Source organism: Agelaius phoeniceus, chromosome Z (assembly GCF_051311805.1).
Source record: "Agelaius phoeniceus isolate bAgePho1 chromosome Z, bAgePho1.hap1, whole genome shotgun sequence".
In the NCBI taxonomy this organism is placed as follows: Eukaryota; Metazoa; Chordata; class Aves; order Passeriformes; family Icteridae; genus Agelaius; species Agelaius phoeniceus.
The window spans coordinates 81,813,707-81,838,593 of record NC_135303.1 but is presented as its reverse complement, the minus strand read 5'-3'; the positions used below and the strand labels follow the sequence as shown (position 1 = coordinate 81,838,593).

Here is a 24,887-nt window from a genome sequence, read left to right as displayed (position 1 = left end):
TCTCTGGCCAGTAGCTGGAGGAGGTGTGAACAGGACAAAGACAAAATTGTTGGTTCTTCTCTGACCATCCTTTCTACTTCAGTGACTGCTGTTTTCGTGGTATCTTGATGCAGATAGTGGAATTTTGCAGTTAATAGCACTCAGTGAATTCTTTCTTTCTTTCCCTGAGTTTATCAAGGAGAGAAATCACCTGTTCTGCAGGTTATGGCAGGGTCCTTTACTTACTGCAGGTTACATCAAAATAACATCAGGGTTGGAACTCCTGCCTCTGTCACTCTCATAAGAAAGCTGATGCTGTGTATGCAGTGCCCCAGCCTTGCTCTGGCTCAGTGTATACAAATAAAATTGGAGATTTTGAGGGCTTTGTACTGTGACAGTGATCATGTTTACTAAACTGTAGAGAATTCTGTCTTTTTAATGGAATTTGAAAATATTCTGTTATGAATGTTTTCATAGTTTTTCTGTCTCTTTCTCTTCTATCTTGACAGTATTATTTATGAAAGGTTCTTCTGCTCCCTGTCAAATGTTCATAATAAAAAAGGTTTATTAAACTTTATCAATTTGAGTATTAGAGGCTTATTTAATCTGAAATATTAATTGCACACAGAACCTTTCTTTACTCAGTTTACATGGTTAAAGAGACAAACTGATGGCAGGAAACAATACTGCCAGAATATGGGGGTACACAGCTTAAGTCCAGAAATTCAGAGGCTGTTTCCCTTTCTTTTTGTCAGGTAGTGTGAGAGGCAGGAAGACCTGTAGCTGCTGTGGAATGAGGTCCCACCTTTGGGATATGCAGTCTGGAATGGAAGGGAGATTTCATTGCCAGATGAAGGCCAGGAAGGTCTTATTCCTAATTCTTGCTTTGGTTATGCAAGCATGAGATCTTCATGGGAACCAGTTAAAAATACCTAGTGTATGGGAAAAAGAAATGGGTACACAACATTTAGCCCAGTGTCAGTTTAATTTTAAATAGCTGTGGATAGGCACTTGAATCACTCTCACATGTCTGTCATTCATTTGGCTACTTCCAGCAGATCACCCGGCAGTTATCTTTATTACAGACAAGATTGATCTTGGCAGCAGTAGAGTACTCATTTTCCCCATATGGAAGGGACAAGTATTACACCCCGTTACTGCCAAGCAAGAATGGGCACTGAGAAAGAAAGAAAGAAAAAAAAAAAAAAAGAAACAAAAAAAAGAAAAAAAAGTAGTTGTATAGTTGCAGGAATTGCTGATTTTTAATGTAAATTGAAGTAATAATTTAATATAAGAGTGAGCCAAGATTCTGAGTTTGTGTTCATTATAAAATGAGATGCGCAAGTTTTTTAAATATCCCACAGAATATTGTAGATAAGCAGCAGTCCAAAACTACAGATTTATGGTTGTTTTGGGAAACCTGTTTCTGTTAGGAGGACTCTGCAATATTTTCTTAGTTTCTCAAATATAAGCAAAAGTTAAATTATTAAATACTTCTGAAAATACCTCTAAGGGATGTTTCAGGAAGGTCTTCTGAGACAAGCTATAAATAAAGCTTCTTTTTAGATGAAAGAATGAAAAGGAAAGAAAGAATAAGGAATATGAACCTTCCAGCATCCTTTATGCATGGTTGCTTTAGGACTGCAGTATTTCTTTCCTTGACCTTAAACAATATCATTTACTATTTATAAGGTGCAGTAATATAGTAAAGGGCTTTTCCACTGTGGCCCATTTCACTGAGATTTAAAGCTTTTCTTTATTTAAGAAAAATAAATTCTTTTAACTTCTGCAAGAAATCATCATGCAACTTCTGTTTTGTTTCTGTTTTTAAAGCCATTTGTTTTATGTTTATGGAAAATCCATATTTTCCACAATATGTAAGTTAATACAATATTTAAGGCCCAGTTTATGTGTTTTTTTAAGTGAACAAAAACACCCTCCAGTATATGAGGTGAATCACAAGAATGTGTTTTCTTTTATAGTGTGGTAACCTGTCAATTTTTATTTTCTGCTTCCATATATATAAGGACAATGTGGTCCTTCCTTTTGTGTATCCTGGAGCAGCATGTACTTTGTTTTAGGGGAGATGTCACTAGAGGTTTGAGGTATGCAAAGTAATAAACTGTGAGGGTTTTGTCTCTGTAACAGGGAGTGGGAGTGGAAGTGGACATGAAGGTTGTCTTCCTTAATTTTATGATATATGAAAGTGTGGCTGTAATTTTAACAGACCAAGTGTTTGAAAATCCTGACATTGCAGTTACAAGGGAAACAGGTTGCCACCTTGATTAAGTTACTTTTTTATTCATGAAAAGAGGAAAATATTGTCCAGTGGCTCCATGCTCTTGTAAAAATATATTTTATAGTTGTACCTTGAAAGTTGAGTGGTAGAGCATTGTTATCCATGTTTTCTGTATTGAAATCCTTCTTTAAAATAATGGCCTCTGAAAATATTTTTAGGGTATTTCTGGTTTCTACATACAGAATTGTAAGTTTTATCCATTTCTGGTCCATTTTCTATTGAATATTTCCACACATTTTCTAAGTCATGTTTCACAAGGGAAAAACATTAGTATTCTTTCCTCCACTACTGTATTCTCAAGAGTATTTTGAATCTAATGATAGCAGGTCACTACATTGTAGATACTCCCTAGCTTCCCACCTTATTTATTGTAGTTGGCTCTTTTCCTTGGAAGAGCTCCAGGGGAATCTTGAATGTGAAGATTTTTGCAATTGAGGTTTACAGTAGATTTAAAAATATAATATTAGTACATTTCTATTATGTGAGCAGCCTTTTTTTAAATCAGAGCATACATAGTATGAACATATGTTAACCGTATTTTTGCTCAAAAGAAGAAACAAGATGGAAGCATTTGTTATTCAGCTTGGCAGGCATTTGAAAATGGCATACTTCTAAATCTGTTACTTAACTTCTTTATTATTGTTTAAAACTCAGCAGTTTTATAAGAGTTACACTGTTTTATCCTCTCTTCTGGTGCTTCCAGGAGGCTGACCAGGTGTTTCCAGGTGGAGCAGCATGGCAAGCCAGGTAGATGGCTGTTGTATCACCACTCTGCTCTAAGACACCAGTGGAAAGAGATGATAGAGTGTGCAGTAGGAATTGGCATCATTGTCAATGATCTTTGATAATTGTATAGAAATGGTGGTATTTCTGCAGATAAAATTGCTATTATCTACGGATTAGAATTTAAAGTTTCTGATTTTTTAAAAAATTTTTCATTTAAATTCCAATTGCTTAGAGCTGGAAAAATATTATTTGTTAATGTGGATGAAAATGTGTTGAAACACTTGCTTAAAAGTCTGTAGGGCCTGCTTCTGAACTTCATGGAGTATGTGTGAGAGAAGTGTTTTCTTTTAAAGCATTGAGATCTTTGAGACAGATCTTTTCCAGTGCCTCTATGTTAGAATGCATATGGATCTTTCCTCATCATGAGACTTTTCACATATTTTGATTCATTTTCCTCTCTTTTCTTAAGTAGTGTATGCATTCTTGCTGAGATGTATAAAATAAAACATTGCAGAGGTTTTTTTTTGGTTTGTGAAAACTGTGAGCCACATAAAACATGTCTGTGAAAGTTTGTACAAAGACTAGATTCATATCCACTGCACAGCAGTCTAAATATTTGAAGTTTCTAAATGGTTCCACACCTCACTGTAAAATGGAAAAGCTTGAGAGCCCCTGCTTTAATATCTTTCCTAATTACAGAAGTTGTTTAAAAGCAGTAGTAACCAAACAGGAATGGGGAACAATCTTGTGGTAGTGGGAAGCTCTTCAGCAGCTGGCATCTTAACATTTGATGTTTTATTCAAAGACATCGAAACTGTATTAAATAAATGGAGGTGTTTTCCTGAAATAAGTTTGTACATTTCCCTTCTCTTATGGGGAGACATATTGCTAAAGTCAGAAGGACTTAATATACAAGTCCTAGAACTGTGGAAGATAAAGGTGGAAGGCTACACTGAGATTTCATCCCTCTATCCAGCCCAAGATTGAAATTGCTTACCGCTCTCAAATACAAATATAATATAAGCTTAGGTAACAGATTATGTTAATTTGGAAGGTAATTTATTATAAGCTTCCTAAGTAGTACTTGAGCTCCTGTGCTGCAAGCGCAAAAGATACTGCAAGTGATTCTTCACTCTAAGTATGTAGGACATTTTTGTAGGAGAAAGGACAGAATAGATGTGCTAAATAAACTAGTTGCATGCATACTTGCACTGATTTTGACAGACAAGGCTTTTTTTCAGAAAGACTGGAATTTGTAGTGATTGCATTTAAGATAAAGACTCAGTTCAGTCAGAAAAGCCCCACTTAGCAACAGCTGGGGTCACCTGTCCTTATGGAATCCTCGACCACGGTCAGAATGTCATTTTACATGTTTGCTATCTTCCCTGCTGACATGTCCCTCATCTGACTGCCTGGACAGCCAAGTGCAGTGAATCCAAGCAGCGCTGTTCAAACAGAGCCCATCACATACCGTCACAGCCACTGAAGCAAAGCTTTCACATGGGAAAGAGAGAAGGTTTGTTTAGGTTTTTCTTCTGACGGAAAATATTTTCTTAGGTCAGCAGCTCCTGCTTTCACTTTTTTATTATGTAGCTTCAGAACAGATTCTGAGGAATTATTTATTAGATTGTAGGTGAAGGAAGGGGTAAGCAACAAGGGCAAATATACAATTTTTTCTGTTTAACCCCTATTCAGTTTTTAACTATCTCCAGAGCTACACCTGATCTTTGAAGCTAAGGTTTTCAAGATTTGTTGGGCAGTTTTAGAAGTTTGTGTCTGGTGTATCCTTTCTGCACTAGGACTATTCAATATGGGTACCAGGATTCTTTATCTTTAACTGTAGAGTTTCATCTAAGTAGCACAACAGGCTCTAATATAGATCCTCATTAGTTTTTTGTTTTTCTTTTATAGCTGTTTTGGCCACTGTAGGCTGTAGGGATTCACCTGACCAAATATAGATGTCTACAGCTGATCCAGTCACCCTAGGCTCCTTTTCTAATCAACAGAGAAAAATAAACATATTCAGACTGTGATTTTATCCCGTCCTAAAATAGATCTCTCAAATAGGTTAGCTGAAGTCCACTGTAAAATGCTTATTTCTCTCTGTTAACTTTAAAGGGAGACATTTGTAGAGATTTAAAGAATAGATCTCCAGTGATTAAAAGTGTAGACATGTTAAGTTTGATGAAACAAGTCCCACCTAAACTCTTCACTTCCCTCCGTGGGTGTTTATTGTCTTCTACTAACGCGCTAGAACATTTAATCTCTTGTTTTCTGACCTTGCCAATAGCAAAGTAGGAGATAATGGGTTACTTTTGCATTCATTTCTGTTGATTTAAGAATTTTTGACTGTAGGCAATTCACAGGAGAAAAGCCTGCCAGTCTATGAAAGGCTTGTGCTAGCTGAGAGCGAAGCCTACGCTCTCTTACTTGCTCCTGATTTCCCAACAACTGTCAAAACATCAGCAGCTTCACCTTGGAGTTACTGAACTTCATCTAAAGTGTAAGGCTTTTAAAGAAACATCAAATGCTCATGAATTCTTGTCTCATACATTAGAGATGTGTGAAAACCTAGGATTAGCATGTTTCCTTTACATTTTCAGTATTTATCTTAAATTAGGAGTATTTTTTCCTAGTGGCTATTGGAAGATCACTTTTGATTTTCTGTTTATAGGTAGAATGTTGACTGCACATTCAGCACAGGGAAAGTATGAATATTAGCTGTATGTCAGATCATTCAGTAGAGATTTCCGGTTTCTCAGGGTAGTTTAGTGTAGGGATGCAAGTAGATAGATGTAGTTGGCAAAACAGATTTGTTGTCAGTGATTTCATTTAAATATTTGCACTAACAGCCATAGGAGGAGACAGTAATTCAGTGGATTTTGCCTAAACATCTGATAGCTGCTCTTAACTGATTAGTCATATCTGGTGTTTTGGACCAAATGAAGTTGAAAGTCAAGAACAGCCAGAGAAGAGTGAAAATGTGTACCTGAAGTGAAAAGAAAGAAAAATGGAAAATGCTTATTCCAAGAGTGCATAACTGATACGGAAGCACGTTTTTCTTCCCTCTTACCTGCATGACAGGAGAAGATTTAGTAATGAACTTGAAAAAGCTGATACATTATCATGAGTTATCTGAAAATACACTTTACATGAAATGTTCATTTTCAAAGATAACTGCATGGTACTTAACATTAAAACTTAACTGCCTTTAGGGAGAAAGGGTAGTTTCCAAAGAAAACAGTGCCTGACTGAGAAGCACTAAGACCTCCTGAAGGAGGGAAAAGAAGTTAAAACATCACTGTAAAATATGGCCCCTCTAATTTATTTTTCATTTTGCAGTAGCAAGGAGAGAATATAGTCTTGTTAACCTAAGTGCTCTAGGAGTGTATGGTGATTCCTATTTATGTCCAAAATATGAACGTTCTTGGAATTTTTTGGAAAATTGTGAAATTATTATCATGCCAGTCTTATTGCAATTATGGCCCCCATATGCGTACAAGCATACATGTCTGTTTAATAAAACTTTGCTAAGAGAAAAAGATTAACTGTTATCATGGGGCTTGTTTGCATAAAAAGTTAGTGAGATGTTGAATCTCAGCTGAAATGCACCAAATAAAAACCAATTCAATGCTTTTATACAAGATCAGCTCACAGACATGTAAAATGTCAGTATAGGAATTCAAGAAGACAGTGATAGACAGAAACCTGAATCTTCCTTTAATCTTTTGCAGCAGAGTGAAGGAGGATAGAGGTGAATAATGCTTTCAAGTGACATTCTTTATATATGTTCTTGTTATTTTGTTACATAATGAGCAACCTCATTATAAGCAACCGTTTTGGTAGATTCAAAAGATCCTAATAAGATTGAGTGACTGCTCAGGCTCTGAAATGCTTCAGAAAAATCTTTTAGGTTTGAGATGTAACATTTATGCGAAGACTGTATATACTCTGTAATTCACAGGAACTAGGAGTACTTGCTGCATGATGCAGCATTAATTAATGCACTTATGGTTTTTCTCTTTTTATGTTTTATCACAGCGCATCCTCTCCGAAGCTTTTCACCATCCGGATAATCACTGCCAGTGTGTGATCTCTAACCATTCATAGTCCCTCTTACTAGAAGTAATTAACCTTCCTGTCTGACCTGTACTGACCCCTCTGAGACTCTACTTCCCTTCCTGGATCAGCTCTATCCACTCTCTAAAACTGTGTGTTTTTATCTGAAGTGTGGTCACTGAATTTTGCCTTTCCTGCTGCAGTCTCAAACCACCTTTATAAGCAAAGCTCCAGGAAAATTCTTCCAGTCCTTGACATCAGTCTGTAGTTTTCATGACCTTACCAGCTTCATAGTTTCATCTTAGGGGGTAAATTTTCCACTCCTATGCCACAAATCATTTAAATCCTTTCTTGCTGACCTTGTAAAATGCCCTCTCTGTGTTGTTTACTCCTGTCAGGGTGTTGCCCAAGTACTCTGGAAAGTTTCAGTTGAGGTAATTAGCTCTTGCTTGCTGACAAATCTGCTTTAGTTATTCTTCACAGTGCCTGTTAAACACAGGGCTGTATTCCTAGGCCAGCATGTGTCCCATTCTGTGTTACAGAAAATGAGGCTTCAGTTTCTCATTTAGAGACACTGCTGTTAACTCTTGTCAAAGCACTATTACTTGTTCAGTACCAGAAAAGCTGTATGTGTAGTTGCCTAGTGAGCTCACATAGATGGAGAATAACCTGACAGAAAAATTATTTGGTGCTGTTTACCTGCAGCAACAGCTCTGTTCATATGACTCAAAGTACAGAGCTGAGAACAGACTGACAGGGGTGAGACTATTTGGGAAACACCCCAGAACTGCCTACAGAGAGTGACACCCACCCACTGAATCTGTTCTAACCTCTTTCACAGTGAGAATCAAGAGGGTAAACTTGCAGTGTTTCTCTTTTGGGTAATATTTTTAATATTTTCCCTGTCTGTCTTCGCAAAAATACTTTCACAGTGTTTTCCCAGTATTTCCCAATGCAAGCTACTGTGTTTGTATATGCATAGACATTGCCAAAAGCTTTTCAGAGTTATTTAATTTGAAGAACTTAATGCTTTTGCCATAGCAAAAATGCAAAACAACTTTTAAATCATTACTAGTAATTATCTTTTGTAATTTTCTTATAATCACAAAGTTGGCCACATCAGTCTGTGGAAAAATTATTTTCAGGATTTTTTGTGACAGGCTTCCAGGACTTCATGCTCCAAAAGCATAGTGTCCAAAACATTCAGCCATCACAGAAGTCATTTTTTCAAATGTTGAAGATGTTTGTTTGATGATGCATTCTGCATTTTATCATTCTTCTTTGTTGCAAGGCATTTTCCATTTGCTAAGCTATGACCTGACATTTTATTACTTTCAGAATCTACATAGGTTTTTCTTGTTTTAAATGGAAGAAAATTATTTGCAGTTTGTGGTTGGGTTTTTATTTTTTTTTTTATAGTAGGGCTGGTTGTACATTGAAACAGGTTGCTGAAAGAGACTCTCAAATTTCCATCCTGGGAAGTATTAAAAAACAAACAGGGTGGTGTCCTGAGGTGTCTGTAGTACCTGACCATGTTTGGAGAAGGATGGTTGAATTCATCATCTCCAGAGCTCTCTTCCAAGCACAACCATTCTAGAGTTGTGAAAAATTCAGTATCAGTAGATGGGTATCTACCTACATGTGCACGTAGGCAAAGGCAGGAAAACAGTTCTTTATCTGCAATTAACATACTCACTTGCCTGGAGTAGGTAGGACCTTCTTTGAGATGGAATTTGATATTTAGCATTTCCAGTGATAAAGATGTCTACCTGAGTTACTCTAGGTGGAAGCAGTTGAGAAGTTAGAGGCATCAAAGAATAAATGCTCTTTAAGTGTTAATTATTTTTATGTGATAAAGATTCTCCTTACCCTTCTCTCCCAGTATTAAGACCTAGCCTACAATCATTTCCTTTGTTGTACAGTTAATTAGAATTTTGACTTCTTTAGGATTAAATGATTGGAAAATTTTTTTAGGATATAGTTCAGGGATTCAGTATTTTGGTATTTTTGAAGAATTGTCAGTTTCTAAAATAATCTAAAAACCACAGAAATAATTTTTATTATTTCTTATAAAGTAGGTTTATATACCAGTGGATTGATAAAATTACTTGCATGTTCAGAACTTGAGTTTGTTTAGTTTTTAACAAATTATATTCTGGGAACGTTTTATGGTTTTGAAAGATTTACAGGACTACATTTAATGGCAGTTTCTTTTGCCTGCTCTGTAGCACGTGCCGTGGTGGTTTTAAGTGTGCTGTGCATGTTTGACAAGTTAAAAACTCAGCAAACCCCATCAGTACTGAGCCACACTGTCTCAGGCTTGTTTTTGTTGGCTGGTATCCACTACCATGCTATAAAATACATTTACTTGACAGAAGAAAGTGGAGAACCACATTAACTACAGAGTTTAAAAAGGCTGGCTAACCACATGCAATAAATATTAATAAAAGAAAAGGCCACCCACCTTTGACCTTCAATATTTGTTACTAGCTCTGGTGTTTTAGAGTTACTTTAGCATTTTGAGCATTACATAACAATATGTAAGACTCTTACTTAAATCCAACAATTTATTAGCAACTCTGTATTGTGTACTTCGGGTTTACCTCTAAAAATGTTGTTCTGGAGTTTTCTTGTAATAAGCAAACCAAGTTTATTTGTATCTGTAAGTAAATGGGAAAGTGTAATGTTGTGTGTTGTGTATATGTAGGAGGATGCCTTGCTGGGGAGCCTTGTAAAGAATGGCTGTTTGATTAATGAAATTTTGTCTCACTCAGTTTTTCTTCCTAAAAGAGAATACAAAGCAGAAAAAACAGCTTAGGAGAGCATCATGCATTATCTTGTGGTAAAATGAAGTTCTGATTCATGATGGCTGAATGGGCTTCAGAATTTTTTTAGTATTTTTAATGTTATGTGTCTGCTAGCATCAAAAAAGTGGAGGCTGGACCAAACCAGAAATAGTATGGGACATACACTGGGAAGTTGGAGGGAGAAGAAAGGGAAGGCTAGAAAAGGGAGCGTTGTTCCCTGAAATACTAACAAGATAACGCATCTCTGGATACATTTGTTACATAAGTGGAGCAAACCAACTTCAGCCTTGGACAATATCCATTTAAGGCATTACTGTGTGTCAAAAATAGATACTTTCTTTTGTGTTTTTGAAGAGATATGTTGTCCTTTGTGGCAGATTGTTCCCACTTTGGCTCTCTGGAGTCAGAAGTTTGAGTCTTAGAGTTTCTGTGCTGTCCTGCTGAATCAGACTGAGAACAGTGCTCACATGGAGATTCAAAGTCACATGTAGAACAATACTCTTAATGTCTGAAAATGAGTTTCCCTGCTGACAGAAGGGTGACAGTACAGTGAGACACTGGCTTCAAATACCAAGTTCTTAGTGTTGTGGGGAAGAAAGAAGTGTAAGTGAAAATCAGCATCTCTTCTGTTTCTGCAGTCAGCAAGTGAAAAGGTCAACAGTGTATGACAAAAAGGGAAAAAACGGATAAAGTGATGAATGAAGTGGAAGAATTAAGAATTAAAAGTAAGAGTACAAAAGTCATGAGGGCCTGAATCGCTATATCTTATCTGAAGCACTTATTTGTTCTCCTTCAAATCCCTCTTTAACTTTCCATTTTTATTGTGCCCATGAAGATCCTGGCAGCAAATAGTCTGTAGAAACCACTGGTTATCACACTGTCACCAATTTTTACTTCCTGCCCTGCCTACATGCTGGTGTTGTCACTCCTTTTACATTGTATTCTACTCTGGAGTTATTCATTCACATATTCACATGTTCATTCATATGTTTAAGCTTGGTGCTGCTCCAGTGTGATGCTTTCTTTGACAATGTGAATATTAATTCTAAGATCCAGATGAGTGACCAACTAACTGTCAATATCTCACTTTATTTCAATAGAGTGTTGTGCGTTGCCTTTGGCATCCCAAGCTGAACCAGATCATGGTTGGTACTGGAAATGGTTTAGCCAAAGTGTACTATGATCCTGTCAAAAGCCAGAGGTATGTAATTATGATTTATTATGGGGTTTTTTCCTCAAATTTAGCCTGATTCTGTGATTCAATGATTATATTAAAAAATGAGTAGAACTGGTTTGGTAACATTTGTTTTGCAGAGTTCTACTTATTCAGCAGCAGTAGAAAGAGAAAAAAATATCCCAAAATGTTTGCTTATGAAGAGTGGCACTTTTTCCACTGGGCTTTTCCTTTCGCAGTATGTTGGCTGTTCTACCTGAATTTACAAGTGCTTTCATTTTTTAATTGCATGAACCTTTCATCTTGTCTGTTGGAGGTTGCCAAGGAAGTGGTACTGAGTCGGTATTTATTGTATCTAGGTTTTTGTATTGTATTCAGGTTTCTTAATGCATGTTTTCATCCTGAAGTAAAAATCTTGTTTAGAAGCATCAGACTTCAGTGCAAATGAATTAATGCTGGAAGACCCAATTTGACAATGTGCAAAGCAAGGAAACACATCCCCACCTTTCTTTTAGTCTTCTTCACCACCCTCATTTATCACATGAGGATTTTGTCTGTACATCTAAGGGAAAGGCGGGTACTGATTTATCAGACAGTGACTTGCCAACCTAGGAAGAAGAGGGCCTAAGTAGAGGGCCTATAAATACTTGTTTTGTGATTAATTTTCTTTTGCCATCTGGATTGGCTGGAGAAGTGGGGCATTCTTCTTTCTTGTCAGCCAGGAGGAAATGTACAATTCATTGATACTGACTGGCATAAATAAGGTGTTCTTCCTATGTATGTGGTTTGCTGCCATCCTAAACCAAACTGAGTTCATGTTTTCTGAGTACTTAATGTTACCTGGGCACTTCCGTGTGAAAATAAACTCTGGTTTACAAGATTATCAGAAATTTTATTTTTCTGATTTTGGCTGTTTAGAGAACATGGGAGTTGGTCATCATTTTTTGGACCACAGAGTCCTAGCACAGTATTGTGCCTGGTTTATTTCCTGGTATTTACTATGAGGAGGTAAATACCATTGGTTTAAATCAATCTTGATGCAGCCAGGCTATGCAGTCTTTCTCGCCTCAGTGTTACAGGCGCCTCTGGTTAGATAATGGCCAACTCTGCTGCCTAGGAAAAATTATATCAGGAGCAAATGAGTGCCCAAGTTTGGAGAGCAGCACTTCCAATGTGCACACTAAAGTACTGTGGACAAATGAAGTGTGAAATGAATCTTCCACCCTTATTTCTGCATGTCATATAAACTGCTCTATAACAGAAACACTGTAATCTCCCTACCCTCCTTCACATGAGCGTGAACAGGCAAAGATACACACATTCATGAATATTTAGAGTGCTGTATAATTTTGTTGAGACTATCTTGAATAAAAACTGGTTTCTGTTTGGTATAAACAGACTAACTGAACTGTTCTGTTTCCTCCTAGGGGAGCAAAATTATGTGTGGTCAAAACAAAACGAAAAGAGAGACAAGCAGAGACTCTCACGCAGGATTACATTATAACACGTAAGAAATTTAAACATATCTTTGTAGTAGAATCCTTAGCTCATTCTTAGGTTTCAAATTATTTTCAGATTGTTTAGCTTTATTTTTTTTTCCTCTAAAAACCAGTCTTTCATTAAGCATTGATCACTGGTGTCATATATTGGTGCTTCATACAAATGTTTATAGCATTGCACAAACAGAAAGGTATATCTAATCTGTATGCCTCTGTAAAGTTGTTAGTAATGGTTGGTTTCTTGGTTGCGATGCTCCTGAAAACCTCAAAAATTTTGGAGCATTTTTACAGCTTTAGTTTTCCATAACTTAATTGTGCAATGCAGATGGGTTTAGGAAGAATTTTGCCTCTTTGCAATACCAGTGACAAAATCAGAGATGGGAGATAGGTCTTGAAAAAAATAACAAATGATTTTTCAAAATCTATAATTTACTGAAGTTATACAGGGTTTAAAATAGCTTAACGATCGCTAGATTCGGGGATTTTTGAGCACTTATGTTTGCAGTAGGGATCACTGACAGATAAGAAATAGTTATTATTGCTAGTATAAAATGTTCAATGAGATGCCTTTTCCCAATGACAGATTTTACAATGGAATGAGGGAATTAACTGAGAGATCTTGGCTGTCCCCATTAGCATTGCCCTGTGAAATGTTTCCTTATGTGAAATGAGAACAGTCATGTGGTTGTGGTGTCCTGCTTCTCTTCATCCTCCTCCAGTTTCAGGGTGTTCAGTTCTGATTTCTAGTAGTCTTGGTTTTACACATACTAAAACCATTTCTCTATAAAACAAACAAGTTGTTTGGCAGCATAATAAACATAATGAGATTTAGAATGAGGAAGTTTGGGCAGTCTTGGTAACTAGACCCATATCAAGGCACTTTGGTTCCAGGTTCCCATCTTGGGCACTTTCTATCCACAGCTGTCTCCAACCTACATTACTGCTACAGTTTTTGGGACCTTAAATTTAAGTAGCAACTACCAAAGATGAGGGGTGTTTATCCTCATTGAGCGCTTTTAATGCATCCTTCATTGTAATGCTTTGTGTGCACTGTCATTAGTGTTTATATTCTAAGGATTTCTATGATTTTTTAAAGCAAATTCTGCTTAAAATCCAGTGGAACTTGTGTGTTCAGTGGCATTTATAAATGTCATTGAAAGATGTAGGTCCCAGTTATGCAAATTTTTGGGATTTTATCACTGAGTTTTAGCTGATTAGCTGTTTCTTCCACATAATTTTGAAACTAAACAAAGATGCTTACATATGCATCAATGCAGAAAAACATTGTAAGGATTTGCTCAGCAATTTTTAAATTTTTTTTGCATATTTTGGAAACTTTTCAGAGGTTAGATGTCTGTCTTTTAAGGTTACAGATAGAACTGGGAAGACCTGAAGATCTCTGAAGTGCTTTTGCAAAGTGAACTGACCCCTTTTTTCTTCTCTTTTTTCCCCTCTTTTTTCTTTTAGCTTTTTTTTCCCGATCAGATTTCTTGAGGCTCTTTAATATCAGAATTGCCTATAATGGCTACTTAAAATGCAGGAATGTTGTTTTAAGGGATTAAGTGTCACTTTTAAAACATAGGAATACACAGCATGGTTTTCCCTTAGACAACCTTGACTCCACAAATGGCAAAGGCTTGGATCTGTGTGTTAGTTACCTCAGATGCTCTGTGGAAACTGATCAAACTTAGTGCCTGCCAGAAAATTGTCCCTGGCATTTCATACTTAATGAAATCTGCAAAAATAAAACTTAAACATTTGTTTCCAAAGATCTGTTGTGTGTCATCAGGCTGTGACTTCATTCAGTCTAATAAATTGAACACGCTTACAGAAATAAGCTGAAAACTCAAGCTGATAAGTGCCTGAATGCTCCCTGATGGTTTTTTAAAATTCAATATAGAAATGATCTTCCTAAATTTAAGATTTGTTTGGTTATTTTTTGTCTTTATTGGATCATTTGACTGCTACACAATTTCCCAGGTTTGGGGAAACAGCAGCAATGAGCACACCTACCTGCATGTGACATCTAAGCCTCTCTGCAAGAAAGCCATGCCCATTCACGTGGTGTTTCTTTGTTGCTGACAAATTACTCTCTTGTCTGAGTGGATCAAAGCCATTACTGTGACTCAAGATACCACTTTTATGAGGAAATAGATCTAAATCCTGACAATTTAGCCAGGCTTTCACAGTTATGATATTTTTCCAATTGTGATTAATTGTATTATTTAAGAAAGAACATGATTGTGACTTCATGTGCATAAAGTTACGTTTGGAATCATTGAGGGGCTTCTGCTCCACTCTTTCTCATATCCAAGAATGTATCAAGCGCCTTGTCATGCTCTTAGAATATGAGAAAGCTGAAGAAACATGGGAAGTTCAGAAGAGAGTAACTGATTGGTCACACAATGCTAATGTTGACAGAGGTATGAATGAAATATGCATAAACTGTGCAAACAGTATTTCAGATGAGAGGCTCCTGCTTGAAGGAGCCCTGATATCTGACTGTTTTCATCTGCTAAAAATTCAGCAGAAAGAAATGCCTGAAAATATAACTCAGTAAACCACTGTTTGGATATGAGATTACTGCTCCTGACACCTCTTCCATTGCAAAGAAGAATCCAACTCTTTGTATTTAAAATGTTAAAAAGGAAATGGAATTTCTAACATTTCATTTTGTCCAAACTGTGACCCTTCAGCCCATGCACTTCCAATGTTCCGTGAACCACGACAGCGAAGCACGAGGAAACAGCTGGAGAAGGATAGGTTGGACCCCATGAAGTCTCACAAACCTGAACCTCCAGTAGCAGGAGCAGGTAATCTAGGCATAATCATTTTGAACTGTTGTATGATAAAGGGACCATCATGTTTTGGTTCTACACTCATTTGGATTTGCATTTTTTGGGTGGTGACTCTACTCCGTAGATGTATGGGCAGTGTCCAGCACTTTTAAGACATTGATGTCTCATTGGTGCTTACCTGCAAAAAATCAGTAATTACAATGGCTTACTTTGAGTTACATAGTCAGTAAAACACCCACCTGAATGCAGCCGTAAGTTAAAACCTTTCTATAGCATTAAATAACCTCTTTGTATCAGGTCACCATTGCAGGCTCTGCATATTTCTTAAATATTTTTCTCTTCATGCCACAGGTCGTGGTGGCCGTGTTGGGACTCACGGGGTCACCCTGTCATCATATATAGTCAAGAATATTGCCCTGGACAAGACAGATGACAGCAATCCTCGAGAGGCCATTCTACGTCACGCGAAGGAAGCAGAGGAAAATCCGTACTGGGTGGCTCCAGCATATGCTAAGTAAGGAAACAATTAGGAGTACAAGTCATATTTCTGGAGGCCAGTAGGAGTTTAGTTAAAATAGATGTTTTTAATGCTATACTTTGCCTTTTTTGGATTGCTGCCACAAATATCTGAACCAAGAATATGCTCTTTTATAAAGATACAAGTTTCCCGGAGGTTAAATTGTTGAAATTTCTCATTTCCTCTTCTAAAATATACCTGCCAGTGCTAGAAGTTATTTTAAAGCCTTCAAAGTTGATTTGAGTTTAGAATCTTCTCCAAATCAGTGTCTTAAACTGCAGTATACCTTTTAATAGGGTACTGTCCTATTGGTATATTGAGATGATTTTCCAACACACTCTCTAGTTCTGACTGATTCTTAGATTAAACCTTCAAAATATTTATGTGGTGTTATGATAAGATGATTTCTCAACTATCATAAGTTTTTATCTGAATTTTTCCTACATGAGGACCCAAGTAACTGCCTGAATTAACTTGGTACAGCAATATTAAAAATTGCAGCTGATAAAAATTAAAAGCTGATAAAATCTCCTACCAAAAATTCAACATAAATAAATAAGTTTTCAGGTGTTACGTAAGTTAAAGAGCCTTATCATGATTTTTGTGGTAAAACCTTGGTAAATCCACAGAATCTCAGCTTTTGGATGATGATATTTGTTTTCTGACTTGACCCACATGTTCACAAAGATAACTAAATAGCAATTCTAAAGCAGCTTGAGAACGTCAGCGACCCAGCCTGGCTTTGGGCAGGTAATTTAATAAGTATGGTACACTGGTAATTGATAAGTATGGCATTTGGTGTTATACATCAAACCCAATGCATTATAGAGCATCACTCTTGGTACCAAAGATGGGATATTTGAAAGCCTAATTCTGTAGCAGTTGTAATAAATATGTTAAATATTGATTTTTAATTGTTTGATTGCAAGAGAGGAAATATAATCGGAATGTGTAGGCATCTGGTTTTATTTGAGGAATCCATCCTCAAAAGTAAGTACAACCACACATTCCATCAGGTAGATAGATACTTCTGCATATTTTTTGCTTACTAACTTCATTGATTGTATATTAAGTTTCATCCCTAACACCTGCAATGTAGTAAACATGAAAGTTTTAAAACAAAGCTATGTTAGAGGAGGCCTACTGTGTCAGGTGGCCAGATCTCATTACAGTTCCTTGTTAAAGATGTGGCTGCAGGGGAAGAGGAGAGCTGGCTGAGAAGTGGGCAGGATGCAAATCCAGACTGCTATTAACTTACACACCAGACGGTGATGTGTATGTGGGGGAATTGGACTGCAGCCAGCAGCACGCTGCCTTGATGGCTTTGTCAGCTGATAATTCTCATCCTGGTGAGGATGAGAGCCTCAAGCCACTATCCTTGCTTTAAAAGTTTCAATTTCAGATACACTCTCTGCAAAGAGCATTAAAAAACTCCCAAACAATAGTAACATTTTAACAATAACAACAATAGCATACTACTACTACTACTACTACTAAGAATAATAATAATACCAGCACTAATAATAATGCTAATAATATCTAATACAATGAAATGCAGAAACTTGATTGTGTTGTGTTCTTAGTTTTCAGAAATTCAGGACTATATTCAGGACTATATAATAGCACAGCCAAATAAAGCTGTGCTATTATAATATATACAATACAATATAATATGCTATTATAATTATATCCTGCATCTGATTTTATGAAGCATGGAAATTTAACCTGTACATAAAATGCATTCTACAGATGTACGTACAGACTTAGATTTAATAAAATATGCAAATTGGAAGTAATTGATCCAAATTATCATGCAGTACTGGTTTGTATACAGGACAGGTGCTTTAGCTATAGCATTAGTTACACTGTAGATTTAGTTACACTATAGATTTAGGAAAGGTGATATTCTGATACATTTTAAAAATCATACACTGTCTTAAGACCTAAAAGCCGTACATCCAGTATGTTTCATTTCTTTAAATAGTGTTTATTCTTTTACTACTTTATTCTTCTGCTACCAGTTTTTCCACATTTCTTGTAGTAAATTCTTACTTAAACATGGTATAAAACTATCCACTTGATATATCTTTTGTTTGACAAGGCTTTTGGTCCTGTGCTGTCTATGCACATAAAGTTTTCACTCCCCTTCTTCAGAAAATGTGTAAGGAAACTATTGTTGCTTCATTTTCTCCAGTGATAGTTACTGAATAGTTTTAGACTGAGAAGATTAAGAAATGCTCTTTTCTGGTTAATCCGTTTTCATCATTTGGAATATGATGACTGGATTGATTTGCCTGTTCCTGATCCATAGTGGCTACATCATTCTCAATCAGCTAATAGATGCAATGCTTTTTAAATTGTATATGAGGGAGAGTGACTTTTGTGCGTGGGGGGGTAGTGACTGGACAAGTTTTAAACTAAAAAAAGAGAGATTTATATTAGATGTTAGAAAGAAACTCTTTATTCAGAGTGTAGTGAGGCACAGAACAAGTTGCCCAGAGAAGCTGTGAATGCACCATCCCTGGAAGTGTTCAAGGTCAGGCTGGATGAGGCTCTGAGCAGCCTGGTCTGGTGGAAGGTGTCCCTGCCCATGGCAGGGGAGTTGGAACTGGGTGATCTTTAGGGTCCTTCTGACCCAAACCATTCTATGATTTTCACTTCAATAAATTTTCTAAGAAATGCATGACTTCTCTTAGTTTATGTATTCTATGTAAAAATATATCTTTTTTTTTGAGTTAAAGGTGCATAATTTACTCTTGAAGCTGAATATTCATTTGTATTATTTATGACTTGAAAAATGTTTTAAGCTTGTTATCATTAGCTTGACCTTTCTGCTCCCCCTGACATTTGAGCCAAATAAGAGGGGGAAGTACGTAAGAGGCAAAAGAATTGGTGAAAAACAGATGCTGCTGAAAAGGATACTGGGGTGATAAGAAGTACATGCTGAATCAGGAGATGACATGTCACAGAAGCCCAATGTGAATAAAGTGTCAAATAAGATATGATCAACCCAGCAGAAAAGTCATAATGGATGAGGATAAGGAAAAGATCTTGAGATTTCTCAGGAAAAGGCCTGTTAGAGTCCTTGGCAAGAGCCATTCCACTGGAGTGAAAGGAAAGGAAGGACAGATTGAAGATTTCAAGTAAAGAACTACAGGAAAGGAACTTGAGGCATCAGTTGTAAATGTTTGAAAATTACATTCTTTGTGAGCTGTTTGTTTTAACACAGCTGTACAGATATACTATAATGACTTCAGATGTCCCTCTGAAGGATCAGCAGGAATTACTAAGCATTGTAGCTGAGTGCCTAATCAGATGCAGCTTTCTTCTGTACCAGAGAGAAAGTAAGGGTGAAATTTCCCTCCTCAACAAGGTAAACTGGAGTTAGGGAAAATACCTTTCATTTCAATTATGTTACCCCTATTTTGCAGTCTTTTTCATTGCTGTTTGTCACTGACAAAAGGGAATGACTTGAAGCAAGAGTCTGTAGCTGTGTTGTGTTCTCTGAACCTTTTCTCAAGGGCATTGCTGGTCTGTGAAGTCATGTAACGGCTCGAGTATCGTTAGATGAAAAATCAGGACTAAGCAGAATGTCTTGTAATAGCAGCCTTGTTGGCATGCATTGTTATATTTATCCTAAATATTATTTTGTAAGTTGATAATTTTGAGAGGGAAGCCCCTGAGATTTAGAAAAGAGTCAAGCTGGTTGGTGGGATGAAGAATGAAAAACCTGATGATGTGAAACCTTAACTTTTCTGTATGGAAGTGACCTTTATGACATTATTCTGGTTTCCATGCATACTTGAAAATCTTTTTTCTTTGTTTCAGTGCAATATAAACACACAAATTTCAGAAGTTACTTTGACATGAGTCACATGTTGTGATATGCAGTTGTCATGTCCAGCTGGTTGTGCTGCTGCAGTGTTATTTATCTGCTAGTCTATTATCCTCACATGTCAATGAGCTACTTTTACTGGATCCCTGAAAAGCAATTAAGAAAAACCACCCACAACCAGAGGGATTATGGTGACTAAAGCAGTCTTCATGGCCCCTGGACATTTTCTAGAGGTCTGCATATCTGAATATCTTGAAAACCACTGAAGTAAAGAGAAGCACATAGTATAAATAAATCATGCTAGTTTGTTTTCCTATTTTTGTTTGCAGCCTGTTACCATAACCCACAAAAGAAATGCATTTTTCAGTGTATGAGATACTGGTTTCAGCTGACAGTCATGTGGAAACACAGGATCATAGAACAATTTAGGTAGGAAGGGAATGCCTGAAGTCATCTAGTCCAAGCTCCTGCTTAAAGTATGTTCACTGCTCAGATCCAGTTAGATTTGGGTTGTTTAGGGGTTTGCTCAACCAAGGTTAAATATCCTCAAGGATGGAAATTCCCACACCTGTCTGGGCAGCCCATTCTTGCAATTTGCTTGCCAGGCACAGTATGCCCTTGGTAAGTCCATGCTGGCTGCTCCCTGCCACCTCATATCCTTCATATATCTGGAAATGCCTTCCACTGGGATTCATTACATAGCTTTCCTGCAAACTGAGGTTGTGTAATTCTCCAAATCCTCCTTTTGCCCTTCACAAAGATGATAATTACTTTTTCTAGCCATTGAGACCCTCTCCCAGTCACCATTTCATCTCAGTGATGACAGAGTGCCCTTGCAATGACGAGCCAGCTCCCCTAGTACCTCTGGATCCACCTATGTGATACGGATTTTTAAATGTCCTGTGAGCTACAAACTGTGTCTTCCTCTTCCTGTTGGAAATGTCTCAGTCCCTACCAAAGACTCTGCTATAGTGTAGGAGTGCTTGCAGGCCTGAGGACAGACCTTTTTAGGGAAAATGGAGCTGAAAAAAGCAACTAGTATCTTGGCTTTTTCCATATGCTATGTTAGTGGTTTACCTGCTCAATAAAGCACATTTTCCTTCACATTCCTTTGGCTGTCAGTGGCGCTGTAGAAATCCTTTGTTCTTGCCTCTCACATTTCTTTTCTGTTTCAGTTCCATCCAAGCTTTGGCTCCCCTGACTCTGTTCCTCTGTGTTCAGGGAATGCCTCTGTTCCTTTTAGCTGAGGGTACCTTTGCCTCCTTTGTGTTCTTCCCTTTTGGAGTTTGTGATTTACCACAGTCAGATCCATATGCATCCATACCAGGCTACAGCCAGGCTGTACTTTCTGCAGATGAAATGTAATCTGTTTTGAGGAGATTTCCTCAAATATCAACCAGCTTTGCTTGGGCCCCTTCGCTCTCTATGGTATTCTGGCATGGGATCTACCAAACAGATCCCTAACAAACTGAAATCAACCCCCAGACCAAATATAAATAAAACTGAGAAATTCGGTGGGGAAAAAGAACACAGCCCTCAGAAATAAGAATACTTAATAGAAGGAAACTTGTTTTGATAATTTTTGTAAGAATTTTAATCATACAGCAAACTCCTACATTTACTGTAGTAACTAAGCAGAAAAAAAATTTGTGTTTAAATTAGATTAAATGATCACTGCTGATAAAGCAATAACAAAAACAGTGTTTTAAAATGGTCAGGAATCACCCTAGGTGCCTGAGTTACAGCTATGTAGATTGTGGAGCTGGAACAGTTTACATTTCAGTTGAGGCTATAGCTATTTCATGGTAATTTTTAAAAGTGAGGTAGCAAGCAAACTTGGCTTCCTCTGCATATTTTTGCTTTAGCTGAATAGCTCTGGATTATGGTACGGTTTCTCTCTTTTTTTTTTTTTCCCCTTTTTTTTCCTTCTTCCCCTTCCTCAGCTTTCCCATACTCAGATGACGTTCTCTGAAGTCTGCACATTTTTCAGTGCCACTCATATTTTGGAAAAAACTTAAATTTTGCTGCTTGTTTCACAAATTTATTCATTCCTCTAAGTTGGAAATGTTTATCTGAATTATGACAGTTGCAGGTTTGTGGTCAGAAATTATGGGCTTCCACTTGATTATTGTGCTTTACTAATGAAACACTTAATACAGAGGTCATCCTAGAGGACATTTAGATGCTTTTCATCTATTGTAGTGAAAGGAAGGTCCATTGCTAAAATGGGCTAAATAAACCTTTGTCAGTATGTGTTTGTCGGAAAAAAAGAGAAGATTCCATACATTCTTCCTTTTCAGAGGCTAGCAAAATCCAGTATTCAGCCAATAAGGCCTTCATCCCTGGTGTCTGTTTCAGATTCAATGTTGATTTTCTTTTTCCCCCTAACTTCTTTCTTCAGCAATGGGTTAAGTAGAGTTTATATAGGTATTTTATAATGAAATTTCAAAACTGGAAAATATTTTTAATCTCATTTATGCTTTCCATGGGCAGTAGAAGGACTCATGTAACTTCCACAGGATAGGTCCTCATCTGGGTGCAGGGTCTGCTACAGCCTGCACCCAGGGACCATGTGCCAGTCGGAGCTCTTCAGTAGGGCCATCTCCGGAATTACCAGCATGACCCTTTCCTCCATGGCAAGCTTGGAGGATGGAGGGGAGGCAGGGCAATAGAAAGATCGTGCATGTAAGGGGACTTGTCTTTAACTAGTTTTGGTGATTTTTGAACCTATTTGTGTCACATATTTAACAAGTGGAGAACCTGCTCCATAAGAGCTGATGCCTTGCTATTACAAGTCAGAGGCAACATGGGATTTTGCCTGTTGTGCTGCATAAGGCAGGCACAGTTTTGGTAAGCTTTATGCTTTTTGTAGAGCTTGCCAAATAACAGTTGTTATAATAATAACCCTTCACATCCTTAGACTGATACGAAAACATTAGTTAATATAGTAATGAGATGATGACTGCCTTGGGTGCATTTTTTACATTGTCATGTTGAGAAGTTGAGCACAACCAGCATCAGAAATCTGATAGTTTCAGCTCTGCAGTGACTGCTGAGAATTAAGTTGGAAAAAGGGACCAGGCAGTTGTTAAACTATAAAACAAGGGAACTGAATGTCCAAACAATTTATTGAATTGATACTTAACACTGTGTTCGTTTAGAAAGTAATCAGTAATTACTTTTGTAATGTTTAAGTGGTATTTAAAGTTCGCACAAAGAGTGGAGGAATTGATACTTTCAAGCTTGACTGTCAGATACACTGTGTTCTCATATGAAGATCATTACATTTTTTATGTTACAGTAGTATTAGATAAAGTCTCTGGGGAAGAAGCTGTTTTTTCATGCATAGGCTTAGCCAGAAACCTGGCTTAGCTGTTCTGTTTTCACTTAGTAGCTGTTGTTGTTCCACAGTGTATCAAAATGGAAGTTTCTTTTCAAAAAGTAATGGATTGAGGAGGCCAGTGGCTCTGCTTTTCTAGTGTGGAATTAAACGCACTTGTTCCTCAGTTCTGTCTTAATTTTGTTCATGGAATATACAGATACTGATTGTAAGCTAACGAGGACATAATACTTGTAAGACGTGTGTGTTTGTTGTGCTTGTTTGTGAGCTGCAGGTTTCTTCAGTTCTGAGAAGGTTATTGTCAAAAATAAAAAATGGTTAAGCCTAGTATACTCTTTTTTTGAAAGTGTCTATATGTATCTATTTTGTTCATGTCTAGTGCCTGTCTAACACAGTTTCTGATGAAGTATTGTAGTCTGACCATTATTTTAATCTTTTTAATATTTTCTAGAACACAGCCGAAAACAGTTTTTGCAGAAGTGGAACCAGAAGATGATGAGACAGACAAGCCAGAGTGGAAAAAACGTAAAATTTGAAAAATAATTTGTCTAAAGAATCATTTTGGAGCATTTGAAACAAGATGAAACATTTATTTCTTTTTTTGAGATAGTGGGTCAAAATTTGAAAGCAGATATTACTTCCATTTATAAAACTTGCTGCAGTATAAAAAGGGATTGTTGAATTACAGTGGCTTAATCCCACATCTGAATTTTGTAATAAGGAATTACTTATATTGTGCAAATAACTTCTGTATGTCAGTTACTTAGCTTTGTGAGTTAAGTGAAAAATATTTCTTTATATATAGTGAATTCATTATATTGCCAAATATTGGGGTTTTTTTCATTACTGCCAACTTTACAAATGCCATGTCATGACAATGTTCAATTAATATAAATATCCAAATAAAACAGTACAATTTCTCAGACTCCTTTTTATTTTTTTCCAGTTAAGAGCTAACAGATTACTGCTTTGCAAGTGAAACAAAGTTTAGATTAGTTATTGCGTATATTCAAATTCAGTTCATTTTGTTTGCTCACATGAGTTACAATTCAGTTCACGCTCTGTGTGAATCTTAGAAAACATGCTTTCTAATGTCTGTACTTCATTGCATGATGTTCCTTTTCAGTATGTGTAGCATCTACAGTAGCATTGTATACTCTTGGAATAAAACCCCAATATTACCAGGTGGGGCGTGCCTGGGCTCGTCTGGCCCTTGCTGCTGCTGTGGTGTTTCACCTCAGAGACACCTTTGGCTGGCTGGGAGTTGCAGTCAGGCACTCGGAACAAGTCCAGGCATGGTAGAAACTCAGTTTACCTCTGGTGGAAAGGCTCCAGGCTAGGTGAAGAGGAAAAGGAGATGGATTCTGCAGAGGGTTTAATCCAGAGTTCTATTCCAGAGTCACATATGTCTGAATCTTGTAACAGCTCCACAGAATCCCAACCACATGGTCTTGTCTCCTTTTAAGCTCGGAGGCAGGGGGAGGGAAGGGACAGGTGAGGCACCAACCAGGTGGGAGGGGGGGAAGGCTCAGGGGACAATGACACTTGGACAGGCCAATGACCCCAGGGCTGAGGGGCATCTTTTGAACTTTTGCCAATCACACCATGCCCCTGCTGGAATGATAAGAGATTGACTGACAGCACTTAGCAAGGAGGCAAGGGGGAGGGGAAGGGAGAAGGTATTGCCACACCTGGGAAACTACTGGGATAGCTGAAACAGGAAATGGCATCACACTGCAACAGTATACAGCTTATATTTTTTAAAAAATGTGAAATTGCAATGGACAGTTATGTAATTTAGTGTAGTAAAAATACTGTGCTTATTGCCAAGTTGATGCAAAATTTCGTTGAGGT

The 24,887-nt window shown here is 37.2% G+C and overlaps 1 protein-coding gene across 1 annotated transcript in view; it reads left to right on the top strand.

The window, feature by feature from the left end:
- Nucleotides 1–23,958, top strand: part of WDR70 (WD repeat domain 70) — a 125,022-nt gene extending 101,064 nt beyond the window's left edge. Inside the window, exons 14-18 of the mRNA XM_054652452.2 lie at nt 10,971–11,071; nt 12,472–12,551; nt 15,240–15,356; nt 15,693–15,855; nt 23,485–23,958. Coding sequence (XP_054508427.1) covers nt 10,971–11,071; nt 12,472–12,551; nt 15,240–15,356; nt 15,693–15,855; nt 23,485–23,569 — 546 coding nt within the window. The 3' untranslated portion in view covers nt 23,570–23,958. The remainder of the gene's footprint in view (nt 1–10,970; nt 11,072–12,471; nt 12,552–15,239; nt 15,357–15,692; nt 15,856–23,484) is intronic.
- Nucleotides 23,959–24,887: the final 929 nt, after the last annotated feature.